At 45.2% G+C, this 16,312-nt stretch overlaps 1 protein-coding gene across 1 annotated transcript in view; it reads right to left on the bottom strand.

Moving 5' to 3' along the window:
- Positions 1-16,312, bottom strand: part of F5 (coagulation factor V) — a 63,075-nt gene that overhangs the window by 25,056 nt on the left and 21,707 nt on the right. The window contains exons 5-12 of the mRNA XM_079761829.1: positions 14,731-14,874; positions 11,956-12,177; positions 10,377-10,542; positions 5,847-6,024; positions 3,583-3,682; positions 2,359-2,570; positions 1,129-1,279; positions 158-370 (exon numbers count right to left, since the gene is read on the bottom strand). Of these exons, the coding sequence (XP_079617955.1) occupies positions 158-370; positions 1,129-1,279; positions 2,359-2,570; positions 3,583-3,682; positions 5,847-6,024; positions 10,377-10,542; positions 11,956-12,177; positions 14,731-14,874 (1,386 nt within the window). The remainder of the gene's footprint in view (positions 1-157; positions 371-1,128; positions 1,280-2,358; positions 2,571-3,582; positions 3,683-5,846; positions 6,025-10,376; positions 10,543-11,955; positions 12,178-14,730; positions 14,875-16,312) is intronic.

Below are 16,312 nucleotides of genomic sequence, written 5' to 3'. Positions count from 1 at the left end.
TGGACCCACTGAGGCCATTAATTCCCCAAAACTGAAATCATGACAAGTATCAAAAGGGAAGCCTGCAAGGGATCCGAGAGCTGAGCCCAGGACCTGAGCCTGGAGAGCTGCGGCAGGCCTAGGGACCAGGAGTCCCCGCCCCGCACCAGGCTCTTACCCACATTATCCATCGTGACCGTCACCGATTCCCCATGCATGGGAAAGAGCGTCAAGGTGTCCTCGTGCCTCTTTCCATAGACGAAGGAGTGCCCAGTGAAGTGAATGGTCAGAAAGTCATCCTGGGTGCCCATGCTGCAGAAGTGCCACTGGATGGTGTCATCAAAGCAGAACCCGAGTGTGGAGATGCTGTCGGGCACGAAGCCGTTGATGGCTGAAAGAGTCGAACCGGTTAGAATGCCAGGCCTATGCCAGCAAGAGGGCACGAGTATAATACCTAAAACACAGGTCCCAACGTTAATTTGGTTGCATCAAAGCAGTGATTACCTGAGACCAGCTTTACCAGGTCTAACATGTGACTACAAGGTCAAACCCAGACTCCCCACAGCAGTGGCTGTGAACTTAAAACTGCAGCACATGGCTCAGGGAATACCTACTGCTCTGAGCGGTTACTGCACACTTCAAACCCCTCCCACAGAAAGACTTTGCAAAACTCCTGGCTCCCCATACACACTAACCTTTTTAGTGTGATTTGAAAATCCAGTTTTGAGTTACTTATGTTGTTTCTGCCCTGGCAATAGAACACCTTGCACCCAGAATGTCTATTTTGCACCCCAGATACCACAGGTCAAGGTGTGTAGCCTCTTCCTTTATCACCCCCATCCCTCACCTGTTCTTCTCTGCCCAGAGCATGCGCACAGGTACACACACACATACACACACACACACACACACACACACACACACGGAGCAGGAGACCAAGAAGACATGTAAGGATAACAAGCTTTTGACCTCTCGCTGTGAAAAGGTTGCCATGATGTCCCCTTTCTGTAATTTCGTCACCAAATCCCGGGATGAAGGTGAAGCTGAGATGTGAGTCGGTTCTCATCCACGTCTGCCTCTAGGCACAGCCACACTTCGACCACACGAGTGAGAAGTTGATGGACAGAGAGGAGAGCGTGCTCTACTTACTGCTCATGATGTTTGACTCATAAAACTTTGGGTCGTCACGGTTCACCTCCTCGGGATTCTCACAGAACTTGTTGATGTTGTCCTCAATGTACCAGCTCTTGTTCTCATCAAACACAGCAAACACGGCCTGCTGCTCGATGTCTGCTGCTCTCTGCGGGGAAAAGCGCTGTGTTCTAACATCCCGGCCAGAAACCCACAGCTTCAGACACCCCAGGGTGCAGTCCTGGGGGCCATGGAAGCCACGCATTTAGGCCTTGGTGAGAGCCCCTTGTGTGCAAAGCCCTCGTTAGAGCCAAAGGTATCACGCAAAAGCAGACAGAGCAGATCAGGAAATTCAGAGACTAAAATATCCTAATAGAAAAATCCCATTTGTCATGGCAACTGTAATTCTGTTTATCTCTGTGATGGAACACCTTTCTACCGGACTCATCGACTGACGGGGTGTGCTCTGAACCATTGCAAAGGATGAAGCAGGAGGTTGCAGTAGGAAAGCTTCATACCTCTCCCTACGCGTTTCCTTTCCAGGTTCAATAAATTAAGGTCTTCTTAATGTTCGTTTCTGATTTTCCTAGGCATATATTTATTTTGTATGCCTTGGATGAGACCCTTTTTAAAAATTATAGCTTAGCCTAATTGTCTGTGAATTTAATGGAGCTTAATAATATAAGACTCTTCTACAGTGAAGATCAGGTCAGAAGATCCACGTCTTTGTCTAGTTCAGTCTCACTAGAGATGGATCGTTGTCGAGGTGCAGTCTCTCCAGAAGCTATGTCTCCCGAGTATCTCTCTTATCTCTTTCTAGTGCAGATCTCTACAGACAACAAGGATCAGTACAGAGCCTTACACTCCTGCCAGGTGCTACCTCCCTGAGCCCCAAAACAACCTGTAATTTTTAGGATGGGTATTACCAATCTCATACAAGGAAGAAACTAAGAGAGGCTAAGAGACTTGCTCAGCACACAGACAATAACAACAGACCTGGACTTTGAAACTAGAACAAAGGTTGGCTTCACACTGTAGACTTGCCTTCTGCAGTGAGAGTCCGGGTGAAAATTGACAAGACAAAAAGTTCCCAAAGGAGTAAATGCCATCACAGTCACACTCCAGAGGACTACTTAATTTAATGTTTTCTGTTCCAGAAAAGGTCCGTTATTTAGCAAGGAGACCTAGTCTGTTCCAGCCAGAAGACATTCCTGGAATTTCTGAATGGGTACGCCAAGGACAAAATACCTGTATGCCTCGCGTGTCCAGGGATCTGCTCTTACAAATCAGAAGTAGCCCTATGAGCCCAGAGGCAATGTCCCTTGTGACGTCCACATCACTGTAGTATGGCCTTGTTAAGCACTGAGCGTCATTGTCTGTGGGCTCATCAGACTCCAGAATATTCCATTTGTAAGTGTAGGTTTCCCCTGGTTGAACTGCTCTGATCATGGTGTTACTGCCTGAAAGAAAATATAGTCAGAATTATTTTCATTTTCAAAATTATCTTATGAGAATGAATGATACAATGGAGCTTTCATTGCAAGCAATTAATATTGGGAAAGTAATATTCTTTTTATATTAAGATCCACTTAATAGAACCCTGGATAGCATGTAGTCATCAGGTCTTGCTCCCCTAGAGGCCGCTGTGGCACTAATAAAGGACGCTGTAGGGCAAGCATGTCAAACTCAAAGGCTAACACGGGCCAAATAAACAAGGATTAAGTTTATGTGGCCACAAAAAAACAAAAGCTTCAATTTTCATAGAAATGTAGATTTATTTCGATAGAGACATGCTGAATACAAAGGGCTGAAATAAATGAGTTATCGTTAACATAAAATAATAGAACATTTTAATAAAAATTAATATTTTTCTTGAATATTAACTTACCAGACACTGAATAACTGCACAAATTAATAAGTGTAACACAAATAAATCTGTTATTCTTGTTCTCCAAAAGGGAAATATTTCCTGTTGTGCACACCAAACAAGTCAGTACAAGACTAATGACGTGGCAATCAGCTGCTAAAATATTTGCTGCTGGTATTAGTGGAGAGAAATGGTGCGTTTGTGCATAAGGCGCGTAAAGGAAATGAATGCAACACGATTATAGTAATCAGTCATTAGCGAATGTTGTAGTTCATTATTAATAATTATGTATAACAGGATATTGTAAAAATTAAGTTATGAAATTTTTATTAAGACGTTTCTTACATACCGTTATATTGGCTGGGCTACAAAAATATTTGTTGTGGGCCGCATGTGGCCTGTGGGCCGCAAGTTTGACATGCTTGCTGTAGGGTAAATAAACCCCTGAGATGAGCAGGGTTTCCTTGTGGCTTTTAGGATCCCTGCCCATGTATGGATACTACCTGACTGCACAAGGTTTACTACTGATCAAGAGGGACAGTAGAAAAATATAATAGCTTCTCGGAGGTCAATAGCTTCATTCAGTAGAAGTGAAAGATTCAAACCTGAGGCGGAGGAAGAGTTGACTTCGTCTTCAAAGGGAGAGAAGGTCACGCCATGAGGGTAAATGCTGTAGGCGCGGCTGGCCATATTTTTGAACGTGATCTACAAAGTTAACTCAGATTCATTATTCGGGACTTAAGGTTGATCATGAACATTAATATAGGATGTTAACTTTGCATGCTCACTTGTTGGATGGTGTGTGCATGCATGCAATCTTGTTTGTTTAGCTGAGCAGCAATCTCTCCATCACCCGACAGAAGCATTTGAGAGAGTTTCACCTCACACGTCTGACCTTTGAAGTGACATTTCCTCACAGTACGCCACCCCCTCCGAGCTGGTCCCCATCTCCTTCCCGTCTCCTTTCAGCTCAGACCCCATCTGTTTCCATTTTCTGCTCCTCCTCTTCTCTACACCATAACCTCCTTCTCCAGCTGGCCAGGTCTCCCAGAACCCCTGTCCTTGAAGCCGTGTCCTGAGGGCATGGCTAAGAGCCAGATCCTCAATTTCCAATGAGGTGTATTTATACTCCCTAAGAGCACCTCAGAGGGATCAGAGATGGGGGAAGGGAAAGAGCAACAGAGAGAGGATGCTTCTGGTCCTTTGGTTATTTTCAAATGAACAGAATTGGCCTTGTCTGCAGATGCCCTCCTAGCTCCGCCCATGCAGCGGTGAAGTATGCTCTTGGTAAGCACTGGGCATCATTTTAGGAGCATTATCCACACAAGAGTCCTGGTTAGGTTCCTTAATCTTCAAAAGAGAACCTTGATTGTATCTTTGGTTGATTGCCAAAGCATTTGGGTCATCCTCCATCTGTAGATAATCTGCATTCTAGAATCTTGCCAAAGATTGCAACCTTCAATTCTCTGCTTCCCGTGCTTATAAAAAGCTTGATGAACCCGGCTGGCGTTGCTCAGTGGTTAAGCATCCACCTCTGAGCCAAGAGGTCATGGTTAAATTCCGGTCAGGGTGCAGGCTTGGGTTGTGGGCTCGATCCCCAATATGGGCGTGCTGAAGGCAGCCAATCAATGATTCTCTCTCATCATTGATGTTTCTACCTTTCTCTCCTCCTACCTCTCTGAAATCAATAAAAATATAAATTTTAAAAGCTTGATGATGTGTCATAGCATTAAAGGAAAACTATCTGAACAACACTCTGTCCTCATGATAAATATATGTCTTTGAGTGTGTCTTTATCAGAGACCAGACTTCAGAGAACTATATACCAAAACCACAGTGAAGAATTTTTTTCTCAATGGTATTTACTGTAATATTCTTAGCTATAATGAGAAACACTTATAAGGCTCTATGTGGAGAGCAGCTACAGTATTTGGACAGGTTCAAGCCTCAGACTAATGAGAGGGCACAGTCTTCTCACGGCCACGTGCAAGTCCCAGCCCTCCCAGCACAATTATAGCCAACAGCTATAGTTGTAAGCTTGAACCTATGGTCCGAACATGTGGTCCCACGTGCCTAAGTGATATAGGCTGCAAGTAAACAAAGCTTGATCAGGTGCATGTAATTGAGTAGGATCGAAATTCACGAGAACGTTGTAAACATCTTGACCACACTCTTACTTTGCCTCTTGGAAATCTGGCTGTAAAATAAAGACACGGCTTGTGGGCGCTGGTGCTGTCTCTCCATCAGAGAAGCAGCGTCCCACTGAGACCCAGCTTTCATTCCCTTGTCTGTCTTTTCTCAATCCTTCACCACCCCCTCTCAGGGTCACCCTTGGCCGTGCTGGTGCAGCACAGCTCTACAATATTTTTATTTATTGTACCAATTGTAGGAATTTTATCAAGGAATCTATCCACTGCATCACATAGCACCCTCTTTTCAAGGATCCATGGGGAAAATTCTTCTCTGGTCGCCGTGCTTCTTTTATGACTACTGTGAATCTGGCCCTAACAGATTTCCCTTTTTACTTTGGCTGCTAGAAAGCTCAGGACAAAATTTGCAAACAACCTTATAAGACCATATGGTAGGTGCTTCATTATACTTACCTTATCCTTGGTTTTCTTTCCTATGTCCCCAATATTATTCACCCCAATTACATTGACTATTTTGTTCTTTTATAATTTGATAAACTATCTCAGATTCTTTGTATTATGGGGTAAGCTATAAATAAGTGCAAATACTAAATAAAAACGAAAAGTTGCATTTGAATTAAAAATTACATGGACACCTTTTAAAAAAATAAACAGCCAGTACTTATAATGTCTTTTGTTACTTAATTTCTTTCACATGGGCCTACATTTCTGTTACTTACTTTGAGCGTGTCTCTGACCTGGGCTCTGATAATAGGGCCCAAGATCCCGTCTTCATTGTTTCGGGACTCCTCTAGGCGTTTGGTGAAGGTCTCATCTTGGTACTGTTTGTACACAACCTTCTTATAATGTTTTCCAATTTGGTTGGAGAAATTATCCAAGTGCAGAGATCTGTATTTTCTTAAAGTGAAAGGAAATATTAAAAAATTAACCATTTTCTCAAGTAGAGACCCCAGTAGGATGGGGAAACCCTTGTGTTTAGAAGTTCTGCTCTTGGATTAGCTTAAAAAACAAACAAAACCAACTCCTAATATGATTTGCAAAGTCCTGATATCTTCCCTCTAGTTGGAAAACTGGAATCCTCTGATGCACTGATAAAGTCATAATCATGGTTAGAAGCAGCTTTTCAGATCTTCCTGTCCCTTTGTTACTAGAGCAGACCTTAGATGTCTTTGGGGAAAGGTCTACCTGGATGAAAGGATGGGATATGCTACGGATTTTTCTCAAGTCTTTCCTGTCACTTAATTTATGGTACCCTGGTTGGCTTTCCAGGTATTTCTCAATCTCTAAAAGTACTTCTCACTCCAGGAAGTTTTACTATCTTTTTTAAAAATATATATTTTATTGATTTTTTTTTTTTTTTTTTTTACAGAGAGGAAGGGAGAGGGATAGAGAGTTAGAAACATCAATGAGAGAGAAACATCAATCAGCTGCTTCCTGCACACCCCCAACTGGGGATGTGCCCACAACCAAGGTACATGCCCCTGACCAGAATTGAACCTGGGACCCTTAAGTCCGCAGGCCGATGCTCTATCCACTGAGCCAAACTGGTTAGGGCAGTTTTTACTATCTTTGTTAGACATGGCTCTGTGCTGCTGGTCTATCCTGTCTACCACCCACTCAGTCTAGGTGCCAACTGAAAAGCCACCACCATCACCCAGCTTCTGCAGTTCTTCGATAAATGATTAGGAAGCAGCAACAAGAACCACTTCACTCCTTGGTCCTCTTTATTACCTTAAAATACCATCGTAAAAGCAGAAGCTCTATGAGAGAATTTATCCATTTCATCCATTTATTTTGCATAATAAACAGCACTGAGTGTTGCCAGAGAGTCCCAGATTCCTATCTTAGTTCTGTCAATTATTATATAATCTTGATCAATTCCTTTTTTGATGTTTTTAATAGCAAATACATTCAAACGATTTTGATTAGTGAAAACTCTCACTCACATACTACATCCTCCCAACCCCACCTCTCTACCTCTCTCTGCATTTTCTAAGTATTCACTTATATTAATGTGTACAATTCCAGGTAATCTTTATGCACATCCCTCCCAAGATTTGGGAAGTTTTCCACCATTATTTTTAAAGAAGCTTTCTGTCCCTTTCTCTTCTTTTCCTTCAGACTCGTACAGTGCACATGTTAGTTCTTTTGATGGTATTCCATAATTCCTGTAAGCTTTCCTCATTCTTTTTCATTCATTTTTCTCCTTGTTCCTGTAAGTGGATAATTCCAAATTACCTGTCTCTGAGTTTGCTGAATCTTTCTTCTGCATGATTGAATCTGGCATTAAAGCCCTTTATTGATTTTTTTCAGTTCTGTTATTGTATTCTTCAGTTCCAAGATTTCTGTTGGGTTATTCTTATGGTTTATTAGACTTCTCATTCTGTTCATGCATTGTTTTCCTGATTTTATTTAGTTGCCTGTCTGTGTTCTCTTGCACTGCACTGAGGTTCTTTAAGATGGGTATTTTACATTATTTATTTGTCAAGCACTTCATAGATCTCCAATTCTTTGAGGTTGGTTCCCGAAGCTGTATTAGTTTCCTTTAGTGGTGTCATATTTGCCTGATTCTTTGTGGTTTGTGTCGCCTTGAGCTGGTGTCTGTGCATTTGAAGAAGCAGACACCCTCTTCCAGCCTTTACAGACTGAGTTTGGTAGGCAAAGACCTCCTCCCGACAGGTCTCCTACTGATGGGATTGCTTTTAGGATCACAGTCAAGTGAGGTTGGATCAGGTCACATGGCTGCTGGTGGGCAAGCCTTTACCAAGAGCTCAGATGGGTATGGGTCCTGTCTGGTCCGTGGAAGATGGGACTGCCTCCAGGACCTTAGTCAGTAGAGCTGGTCCTGGAATAATGGTCCATTTTTAGGTCCTCAGTGGAGTTTGCAAATGGTAGGCCTGTTACCAGGTGTGTAGATGGGTATGGCTCCCATCTGGTCCTTGGGAGGGCTCCCGTCATGTCCCTGGGTAGGTCCCTGATGGGCAGGACTGCTTCTGGACTGCAGGTGGGAGGGCTGGAGCTGGGTTGTAGGACAACTTCAAGATCTGCACTGGGACCAAGGCCTGCAGGCCAGCTCCAGGGTCATGGATAGGGGTGGCTCCTCATGAGTCACTTGTCAAACAATGTTGTAGCAGGAACTGTAGCTGAGTCCATAAGAGGATGAGGCTGCTTCTAGGCTTGTAACCTGGACTACAATGAGCAAAACTACCACCTGAGCATGACTCGCCTTGTCAAAACAGCCCTCCGTGGTCCTGGCTTTCCTTGGGATTTTGTGTTTCTACCTGGATTGCAAAGCTCTCACAAAGGCACTTTGTTTGTGGATGGCTGACAACTATTGTTGCTGTCGGGGAGAGGGGTGAGGGACCTCCTATTCTACCATCTTGCTCCCTGGCTTTTTAATTTAACAATTTAACAATGGAGAACTTTTTATATTAGTACATAACACATGTTTGCATCCTTTTAAAACAGATGCATGGTATTCCATGCCTGGATATCCCATAATTTATTAAACCAATTTCCTATTGATGGACATTTTGGGTTGTTTCCAATCTTTTGCTACTACTAACAGGGTAGCAGTGACTATCCTGTATGTACAACATTTTCCCTGTGAACGGTATATCTCTATAGTAAATTCCCAGGGTGAGATTGCCGGGCCAAAGGGTGTAGGCATTTATAATTTTGACACAAATGCCAGATTATCCTCTAGATCAGTGGTTCTCAACCTTTCTAATGTCGCGACCCTTTAATACAGTTCCTCATGTTGTGGTGACCCCCAACCATAAAGTTATTTTCGTTGCTACTTCATAACTGTAATTTTGCTACAGTTAATGAATCGTAATGTAAATATCTGTGTTTTCCGATGGTCATAGGCAACCCTGCTAGCGGTTCTCAACCTGTGGGTCGCAACCCACAGGTTGAGAACCGTTGCTGTAGAGCCTAAGACCATCGGAAAACACAGATATTTACATTACGATTCATTAACAGTAGCAAAATTACAATGATGAAGTAGCAACAAAAATCATTTTTTGGTTGGGGGTCACCACAACATGAGGAACTGTATTAAAGGGTCGCGGCATTAGAAAGGTTGAGAACCACTGCTCTAGATGGCTCTTCCATTTACTCTTCCACCAGCAAAATGGCAATGCTTGTTTCCCACAGCCTTGCCAAGAGATTATGTCACCTGCACTGTGAGTCCGCTGGATGGAAAACAGTATTTCAGAGAAGTTTAATGTGCATTTCCCTCACTGTGAGTGAGCCTGAGTATTTTTTCAGATGCTTCAGAGCTATTTTGAATTTCCAGACTTCTTAATATCTCTGACCTATTTCCTACTCTACTTAATAAATAAGCTGTCTCTCACTTCTAGAGATAAAGTGAAGCTCTTAGAAAGGATTTAACACAGTGCTTGGCAATAGCAAACATTCAACAAGTGGTAGCTGCTATTATTATTATTACTAGAGGCCCAGTGCACGAAATTTGTGCATGGGAGGGGGGGGGGCGTCCCTCAGCCCAGTCTGCACCCTCTCCAATCTGGGACCCCGCGAGGGATGCCCGACTTCCCATTTAGACTGGGATGGGGCCTAAATGGGCAGTCGGACATCCTTCTCACAATCCAGGACTGCTGGCTCCCAACTGCTTGCCTGCCTGCCTGCCTGATTGCCCCTAAAAACTTCTGCCTGCCAGCCTGACCACCCCCTAACCACGCCCCTGCCAGCCTGATCGACACCTAACTGCTCCCCTGCCAGCCTGGTCACCCCTAACTGCCCTCACCTGCAGGTCTAGTTGCCCCCAACTCTCCTCCCCTGAAGGCCTAGTCACCCCCAACTGTCCTCCCCTGCAGGCCTGGTTGCCCCCAACTTCCCTCCTCTGCCAGCCCGGTCACCCCTAACTGCCCTCCCCTGCAGGCCTGATTGCCCCCAACTGCCCTCCCTTGGAGGCCTGGTCCCTCCCAACTGCCCTCCCCTGCTGGCCATCTTGTGGTGGCCATCTTGTGTCCACATGGGGGTGGCCATCTTGTGTGTTGGAGTGATGGCCAGTTTGCATATTACCTCTTTGTTATATAGGATTATTATTATTATCTCTCCTTTGGTGAGTTTGGGGCAATTCCAGACTGATTTTGAACAAGACCTGAATGGAATCCAAAACATGTAATCCCTTGAGAGCTGTCAACTCCTGACACCTCACCTGCACACCAGGACCCTATGGAACATGCCTGAACCTTTGCACAGTGGTCAGGACCCCCCAAACTCACTTGTTCATGTTCACTGGAATGAAGGGTGCGTAGTCCCAGATGACTTCCTCCGCAGCGATGAAGTATTCCCATCTCTTCATGTGCCGCCGCTGCTCCAGTGTTAGCGGCTTATGACTCCGCGTCCTCTTTGCGCAGTTCTCAATGTCGATGCGAGCCTGCATCCCAGCTGAGTTAGTACATAGAGACAGTGAAAGAATTGGGGAGAAGGAACAAAGGCTGACCAAACTGTGTAACTTTTCAACAGCAGAAGGGTTAACTGATACTGGTGAAAGCAAGGGAGAGAGGGGGCGGGCTGGGGCGGGGGGGGGGGGGGGGAAGGCGGGGGGGGGGGGAATCTGGGGAAGATTGCCTTTGCTTCTTCCTGAGCAGAACATCTGTGGCTTCCAGACCCTGAAGACCCTATGACTTAGGTCTTGTTGATTTCTCCTTTTTCCTGTCATCTGCCCCTTTATTTGTAAAATCAAAAGAATACAGTAATACTGTATGAAATTGTTAAAAATTAAATAAGTTAATACAAAAGCAATTAACCTCAATAATGTTAGCTTTGTTGTTTTATGATCACTTGGGTGACAATTTCATCAGTTCAAATATAATTTTGACTGCTCAGTGCAAAACAATACCACAGTACCCGAGCTCTGGCCGGCGTGGCTCAGTTGGTTGGGCATTGTCCCGTGCACTGAAAGGGTCGATTCCTGGTCAGGGCACATGCCCAGGTTGCAGGTTCGATCCCCGGTTGGGGGTGTGCAGGAGGCAGCTCATCAATGTTTCCCTCTCACATCGATGTTTTTCTCTGTCCTTTTTCCTTCCTCTCTCTCTAAAAATCAATTTAAAAAATTTTTATAAAATGAAATGGTCCCAATCCTCTTTCTTATGTGTTTTGCTTGTACATATTATTTTGGTAACAAAATGATTTCCTATACTAATATCATTTACTTATAATTTAGTCTCTGTTTACGGGAAACCTCCTCCCAATAGTTTTAAAGCAACTATGTGTAATAGAACAATGAGTATTTTGTTTATGTGGAACCACATAACAACCTGAGCTGATCTTCCCCCACCAGAGTTCCCTGGTATTCTTTCAAGCTCATTCCTCAGCTGCTTAGGTTTTATGTTTGAGCCATTCAGTGCACAGTCATTGGGTTCCTGTTTGTGCTCATTTTGTTCTAAAACGAAGTCTTTTCATGTTAAAACTTCTACACTTTCTGTAACTGGGCACTTCTATACATTTGCATGTTTGCCTTGTTCTGGCATCCAGATCTTTTCTTTCAGGTACATACTAAACACCACAAGAAAGAACATCTCTGTGGGCATTTCTCTTCTTCCTCCCTTTTCCTTTCAAGGAAGTAGAGACCTCTTCAGCTTTTGTTTCATTTAAAAAAGTCTTTGTCAATTCCTCCCCTTCCTCCATCCCCAAGTAAGGCTGTAAATCTAAGTGGAGAATGTAAGTTCTCCTCCCAGGGACCAAGGCAGGTATGTCTGGAGTGTGGATGGCTTAAGAAGGCAAAGGATAAGGAGGGAGTTAGCACCCGGGAAGAAGGATCCTACATTCATAAGCAAGACTGTTGGGAGCGTTTCTTGCCTTGAAAGTGTTTGGGGATGAGAGAAGAGATGATCCACTTCCCCTCCGGGCCCATCGTCATGTTTGCAGTAGTGGACGTGGCGCTGACGAGGGTCACAGCTGAGACCTTGTGATGGTTCTGCTCCAGGACCTGGCCATTGAAGTGAATGGAGAACAGTTCTGGCCCAGAGCTCATGCCGATCAGATGCCAGCTGATGTGGTCGTGGGCACAAACGGCTATATCTGCGAGAGGAGGAGCGATGGGGGGGCAAAGCCAGGCAGTCAGCACTCTGTGGTAAGAACCTCTTCACCCCAAATGGATTGAGTACCTGCTATTGTGCAAGGTTCTGAGGAACAGACCCTCCAGCTGTAGCGCCTGCCCTGAAAACGGAGACATCCGAGAGAAGGGCCAGCAAGCAGTTGCCACTCATTGCGGTGAGGGATGCTACAGAAGGAAGGGCAGAGCCCAGAGAGGGCCATTAGTTCAGAGACAGGGATTGCTAAAGGATTAGGCCGAGGGGGAGCCAAGTAGGTGGCCACTGGGACGGAGGGGTTTCCCCGGATGCAGGGCTTTCATGGTTAGAACCGGGACAGTCCTGGGCAAGCCTGGCAGCTGATCACCTCGAACCAATCTGGGCTCAGCTGGAGGGAGTCGCCAGTCTCCATGAGGGTCGCGTTCAGAGCCTGACCGTCTCAGCGGGATAGAGAGAGGGGCAAGCTCTGCCAGAGGGAAGAGTGTGAAGGTGGTTCAGGATGGCCGATCGCGCCTGTACCCCTTGTCGATCGCTTTAATGAGCTGCCATGAATTACTCTGTGGGTCACAGGCTCTCCTTAAAACACAGAGGACAAGTCCTCAGTGCGCGGGGCCCCTGCGAGCATTTCATGGGCGGAGTCATGAGACTGAGCGCAAAGGCTGAGTCTGCTCCTTCTTTGCCCCCAAGCGACTGGGAAAGGCTCCTTTGCTGCGTGGGAGATTCCAACCCTGGCTTCTCTCCGTGGCCCGGGTTTTAAGTTTCAGATCCATAATCACTAGATACAAGCACTCACACCTCGGTGCAGCAAGTGCTACCATAGAGGTGAGATCGCGGGCTGAGGGTCAGGCTCTCACCCACAGAGGGGCTGAGGGCTTGTCTTTTTGGGGGACCATTACACCAAGACAGGCATTCTGACATCATGACGAGAACGAGAAGCTAGACCCTGAGAATGAAGCTGAAAGGTAGGCTTTGGTGGGAGCATTTAGCACCCCAAAGAAACGCTCATATCGACTTGAGCATTCAGTCCGTCCGTATTAGCATTTACCACTGTTACTCAGTTTGTATGCTTCCCGAGGCTGTTTACAAGCATTAACGTGTCTGTTCCTACTAACGCCATTTCCCTTCCCTGCCCCTCTGAACCCCAACGAGTCTGTCTTTTTCAACTATAAATCCATATACTCCATGCCCTGATCAAGTTATTATTTTTATTTTTGTGCCTATGGTTTGCTTCTGCATATTTAACAGATGATTCACTCGGCCAGGACACAGAGACAGCTTCTCCTTGGAACACGCCCCTCGAAGGCCCATAGTACTGGGCATGCTATTTTACACATAAAAAAAGTCTTAACTACCGTCTGTCCCAGGAGAGATGTTAATCCGTTTGTGTAAGTTAGCTCATCTCGACAACTAACCATGGACCACACTGAGGTAGGGAATGAGCGAGGTAGCCCCAGTTAACTGCGTTTGGACGCTGAATCCAAGCCGAGAGTCATCGGGATGTGTTTGTGGCAGCCCAGGCGGAGACGCAGTCAAATGAAATAGAAAACAGTTTAAAGCAACGTCCAGACCTCAACTCGTGACAAGTTTGGTTGGTGGTAAGTGAGGCCATTTGTGATTTTTCAGATATAGAGAAGGACCCGTGAGAAATTTAATAAAGTAATATTTTCATGTTTTCTGCTTTTTCCTCGGGATCTTTGGTTCTAAGCATTTCTATCAGATAGAAGTGAAAGTGGTGTAGGTGGGAGTCAGTCCTTTCCTCTGAGCAGTTGCTATGATGGAAAGAGTAAAGATGCTATCTGCCTTTGAGTAGTTCTCATCAATCACCATTCGAAGTGCTAGAAGTATTTCCGGAGTCTGGAATTTCTCCTAATCTCCTGCTCATCTTTACCATATCATTACAGACTTCTCCCTGCTGACCCTTTCTGCCAGGGCTTGACCTTGAACATCCGTCCTGCAAGGCTTCCTCTGTGGCTGAAGGCAGGGTCACTGTGCAGCAGGGGCCACAGAACCCACTGAAGGAGACTGAGCTGATATCCTGGAGGCCTTCCTGGAAGTGCAGGCCCAGGTGAAACCTGTTCAGAGCACTCCATCCAATAATGCTGCACACCCCTTCCCTTAGGTAGCTTCCAGTTTGCCTGTTGTACTTGCTGGTTTAAAAAACATGACAAAATCTCAACCTAGCTGGTTTGACTCAGTGGATAGAGTGTTGGCCTTCAGACTGAAGATTCCAGTCAAGGGCACAGGCCCGGGTTGTGGACTCAATCCCCAGTAGGGGGCGTGCAGGAAGCAGCCGATCAATGATTCTTTCTCATCATTGATGTTTCTATCTCTCTCTCCCTCTCCCTTCCTCTCTGAAATCAATAAAAATATTTTTTAAAAAGACGATAAAACCTTGAGGACCACTGAGCTAGATCACCTTACCTTCCTGACTAAGAGTTGAAAGTAGTGGGTACCATCACCTTCCTTAGTGCTGGAGGACAGCAGCAGGCCTAAGGCACTAACGAGTCTAGTGTTGTTGGGAAGAGCACAGCCCGCGTAGTACCTGGCATCGTCCCGTTCACATAGCCGTTGACTGTGTACATGACGGATGATGACCGGCTCCAGCTCTTGCTTTCATCAAACACAGCAAACATGAGCACCTGCTGCTTGTCAAACATCTTCTGACTCCCATCCTCAGTGAGGGTGCCTGGGAAAGAAAAGACGTGCTTGTTAATAGCATCCCAGGTAGAAAACTCTCATTTGCTGTTCCTAGGTAGCAGAGCTGAAGGCAAGCAACCAATCTTAGTGATGTCAACTCGGAGAAATTCTTGTTTTAAAAATAGCATCTTGCCCTGGCTGGTGTGGCTCAGTTGTTGGGCATCATCCATGCACCGAAAGGTTGCTGATTTGATTCCAGTCAGTGCACATGCCTGGGTTGCAGGCTCAATCCCCAGTAGGGGACGTGCAGGAGGCAACTGATTGATGCTAAGCTCTCAAATTGATGTTTCTCTCTCCCTCCTCTCCCTTCCTCTCTCTCTAAAAATCAATGAAAATAAAAAAAATAAAAATAAAGAGCATCTTTATCAATGATGATGATTGGGGGCTTATTAAAATTTTGCTGCCACATTAACCATTTTCTCTGGTGCCTCATAGCCTTGAGGAATGGGGCTTTAAAGGTAAATTTGACCTGGCACAGAGAGGAAACATTTGGTGACTGTCAAGGTTTTGGCAAAAGTATCATTTACTCCTGTGTCAGTAGAACAATACACAGGTACCAGAGCTCGGTTGGTAAAAGCTCAGCTCTCCAAGTTTCGTCCAGCCACCTTGCTGTTCATGAAATGGCTCACTAGAGAACTGGTTGAGAGGGTCAAGGTGAATTCTCATTTAAGGATAAAATGCAGCTGAAAGTAAAATGAAAGAAGAGCTTTTTATAAGTTTTAACTTTTTATGTGCCATCCCAGTATCCTCTGTATACCAGGCAAGGAACACATGTATTTGTGTAGTGAATACATGATTAGGAATTGATGTAGGGATGGTATGTGTGTCTGTGCAGACAGATGGCGAGTTCATCCCATTATTTCCCACAGTGCAGTTCGTGTGATCATTTGTTTTCATGAAAGATGAGCTGAATTCTTTTCAGGTAAAATGAAAATCCAAGCTTGCTCCTAGAAGCCTAGACGATGCAATTTCTTATAAAAGTCAGTTGAGTGTATTTGCAACCTGCTGCCCAAAGTGTTCCACTCTTTATAAGAAAGGAAGCTAGAGTTTTGTGTGTTTGTAGACCAAATTACCAACCCAAACCTCCGACACGTTAGGCAAAGCTCTTCCCCAGTGCTATCAGCAGAGGGCAGGCTGCTGTGCACTTGCAGAAAGACTTGGCCTTGAGGTAAATATACAGACCACACGGGTGTGCCTCAGAACCAACTCCCAGATGAGGATTTACTCAGAGAGGCTCCAGGACTGAGATGAAGGAGGGATTGGAAGAACCAGGGGAGGACTCCAGACCCTCCGATGCCAATGTCCAACAGTGATCTGCTTCCCACCCTCCCCCCTCTGCTCGATTTGCTGAGAGGTTCCAGGATTCCCCCAAGCCTTTCCAGTATAATACTCCTTACCACTCCAACAGCTTTGCTATTGTTGATTTT

Source organism: Cnephaeus nilssonii, assembly GCF_951640355.1.
Source record: "Cnephaeus nilssonii genome assembly, chromosome: 21".
NCBI classification, from domain to species: domain Eukaryota; kingdom Metazoa; phylum Chordata; class Mammalia; order Chiroptera; family Vespertilionidae; genus Cnephaeus; species Cnephaeus nilssonii.
The sequence above is the reverse complement of the archived record's forward strand: the minus strand, read 5'-3'. Positions and strand labels throughout refer to the sequence as shown.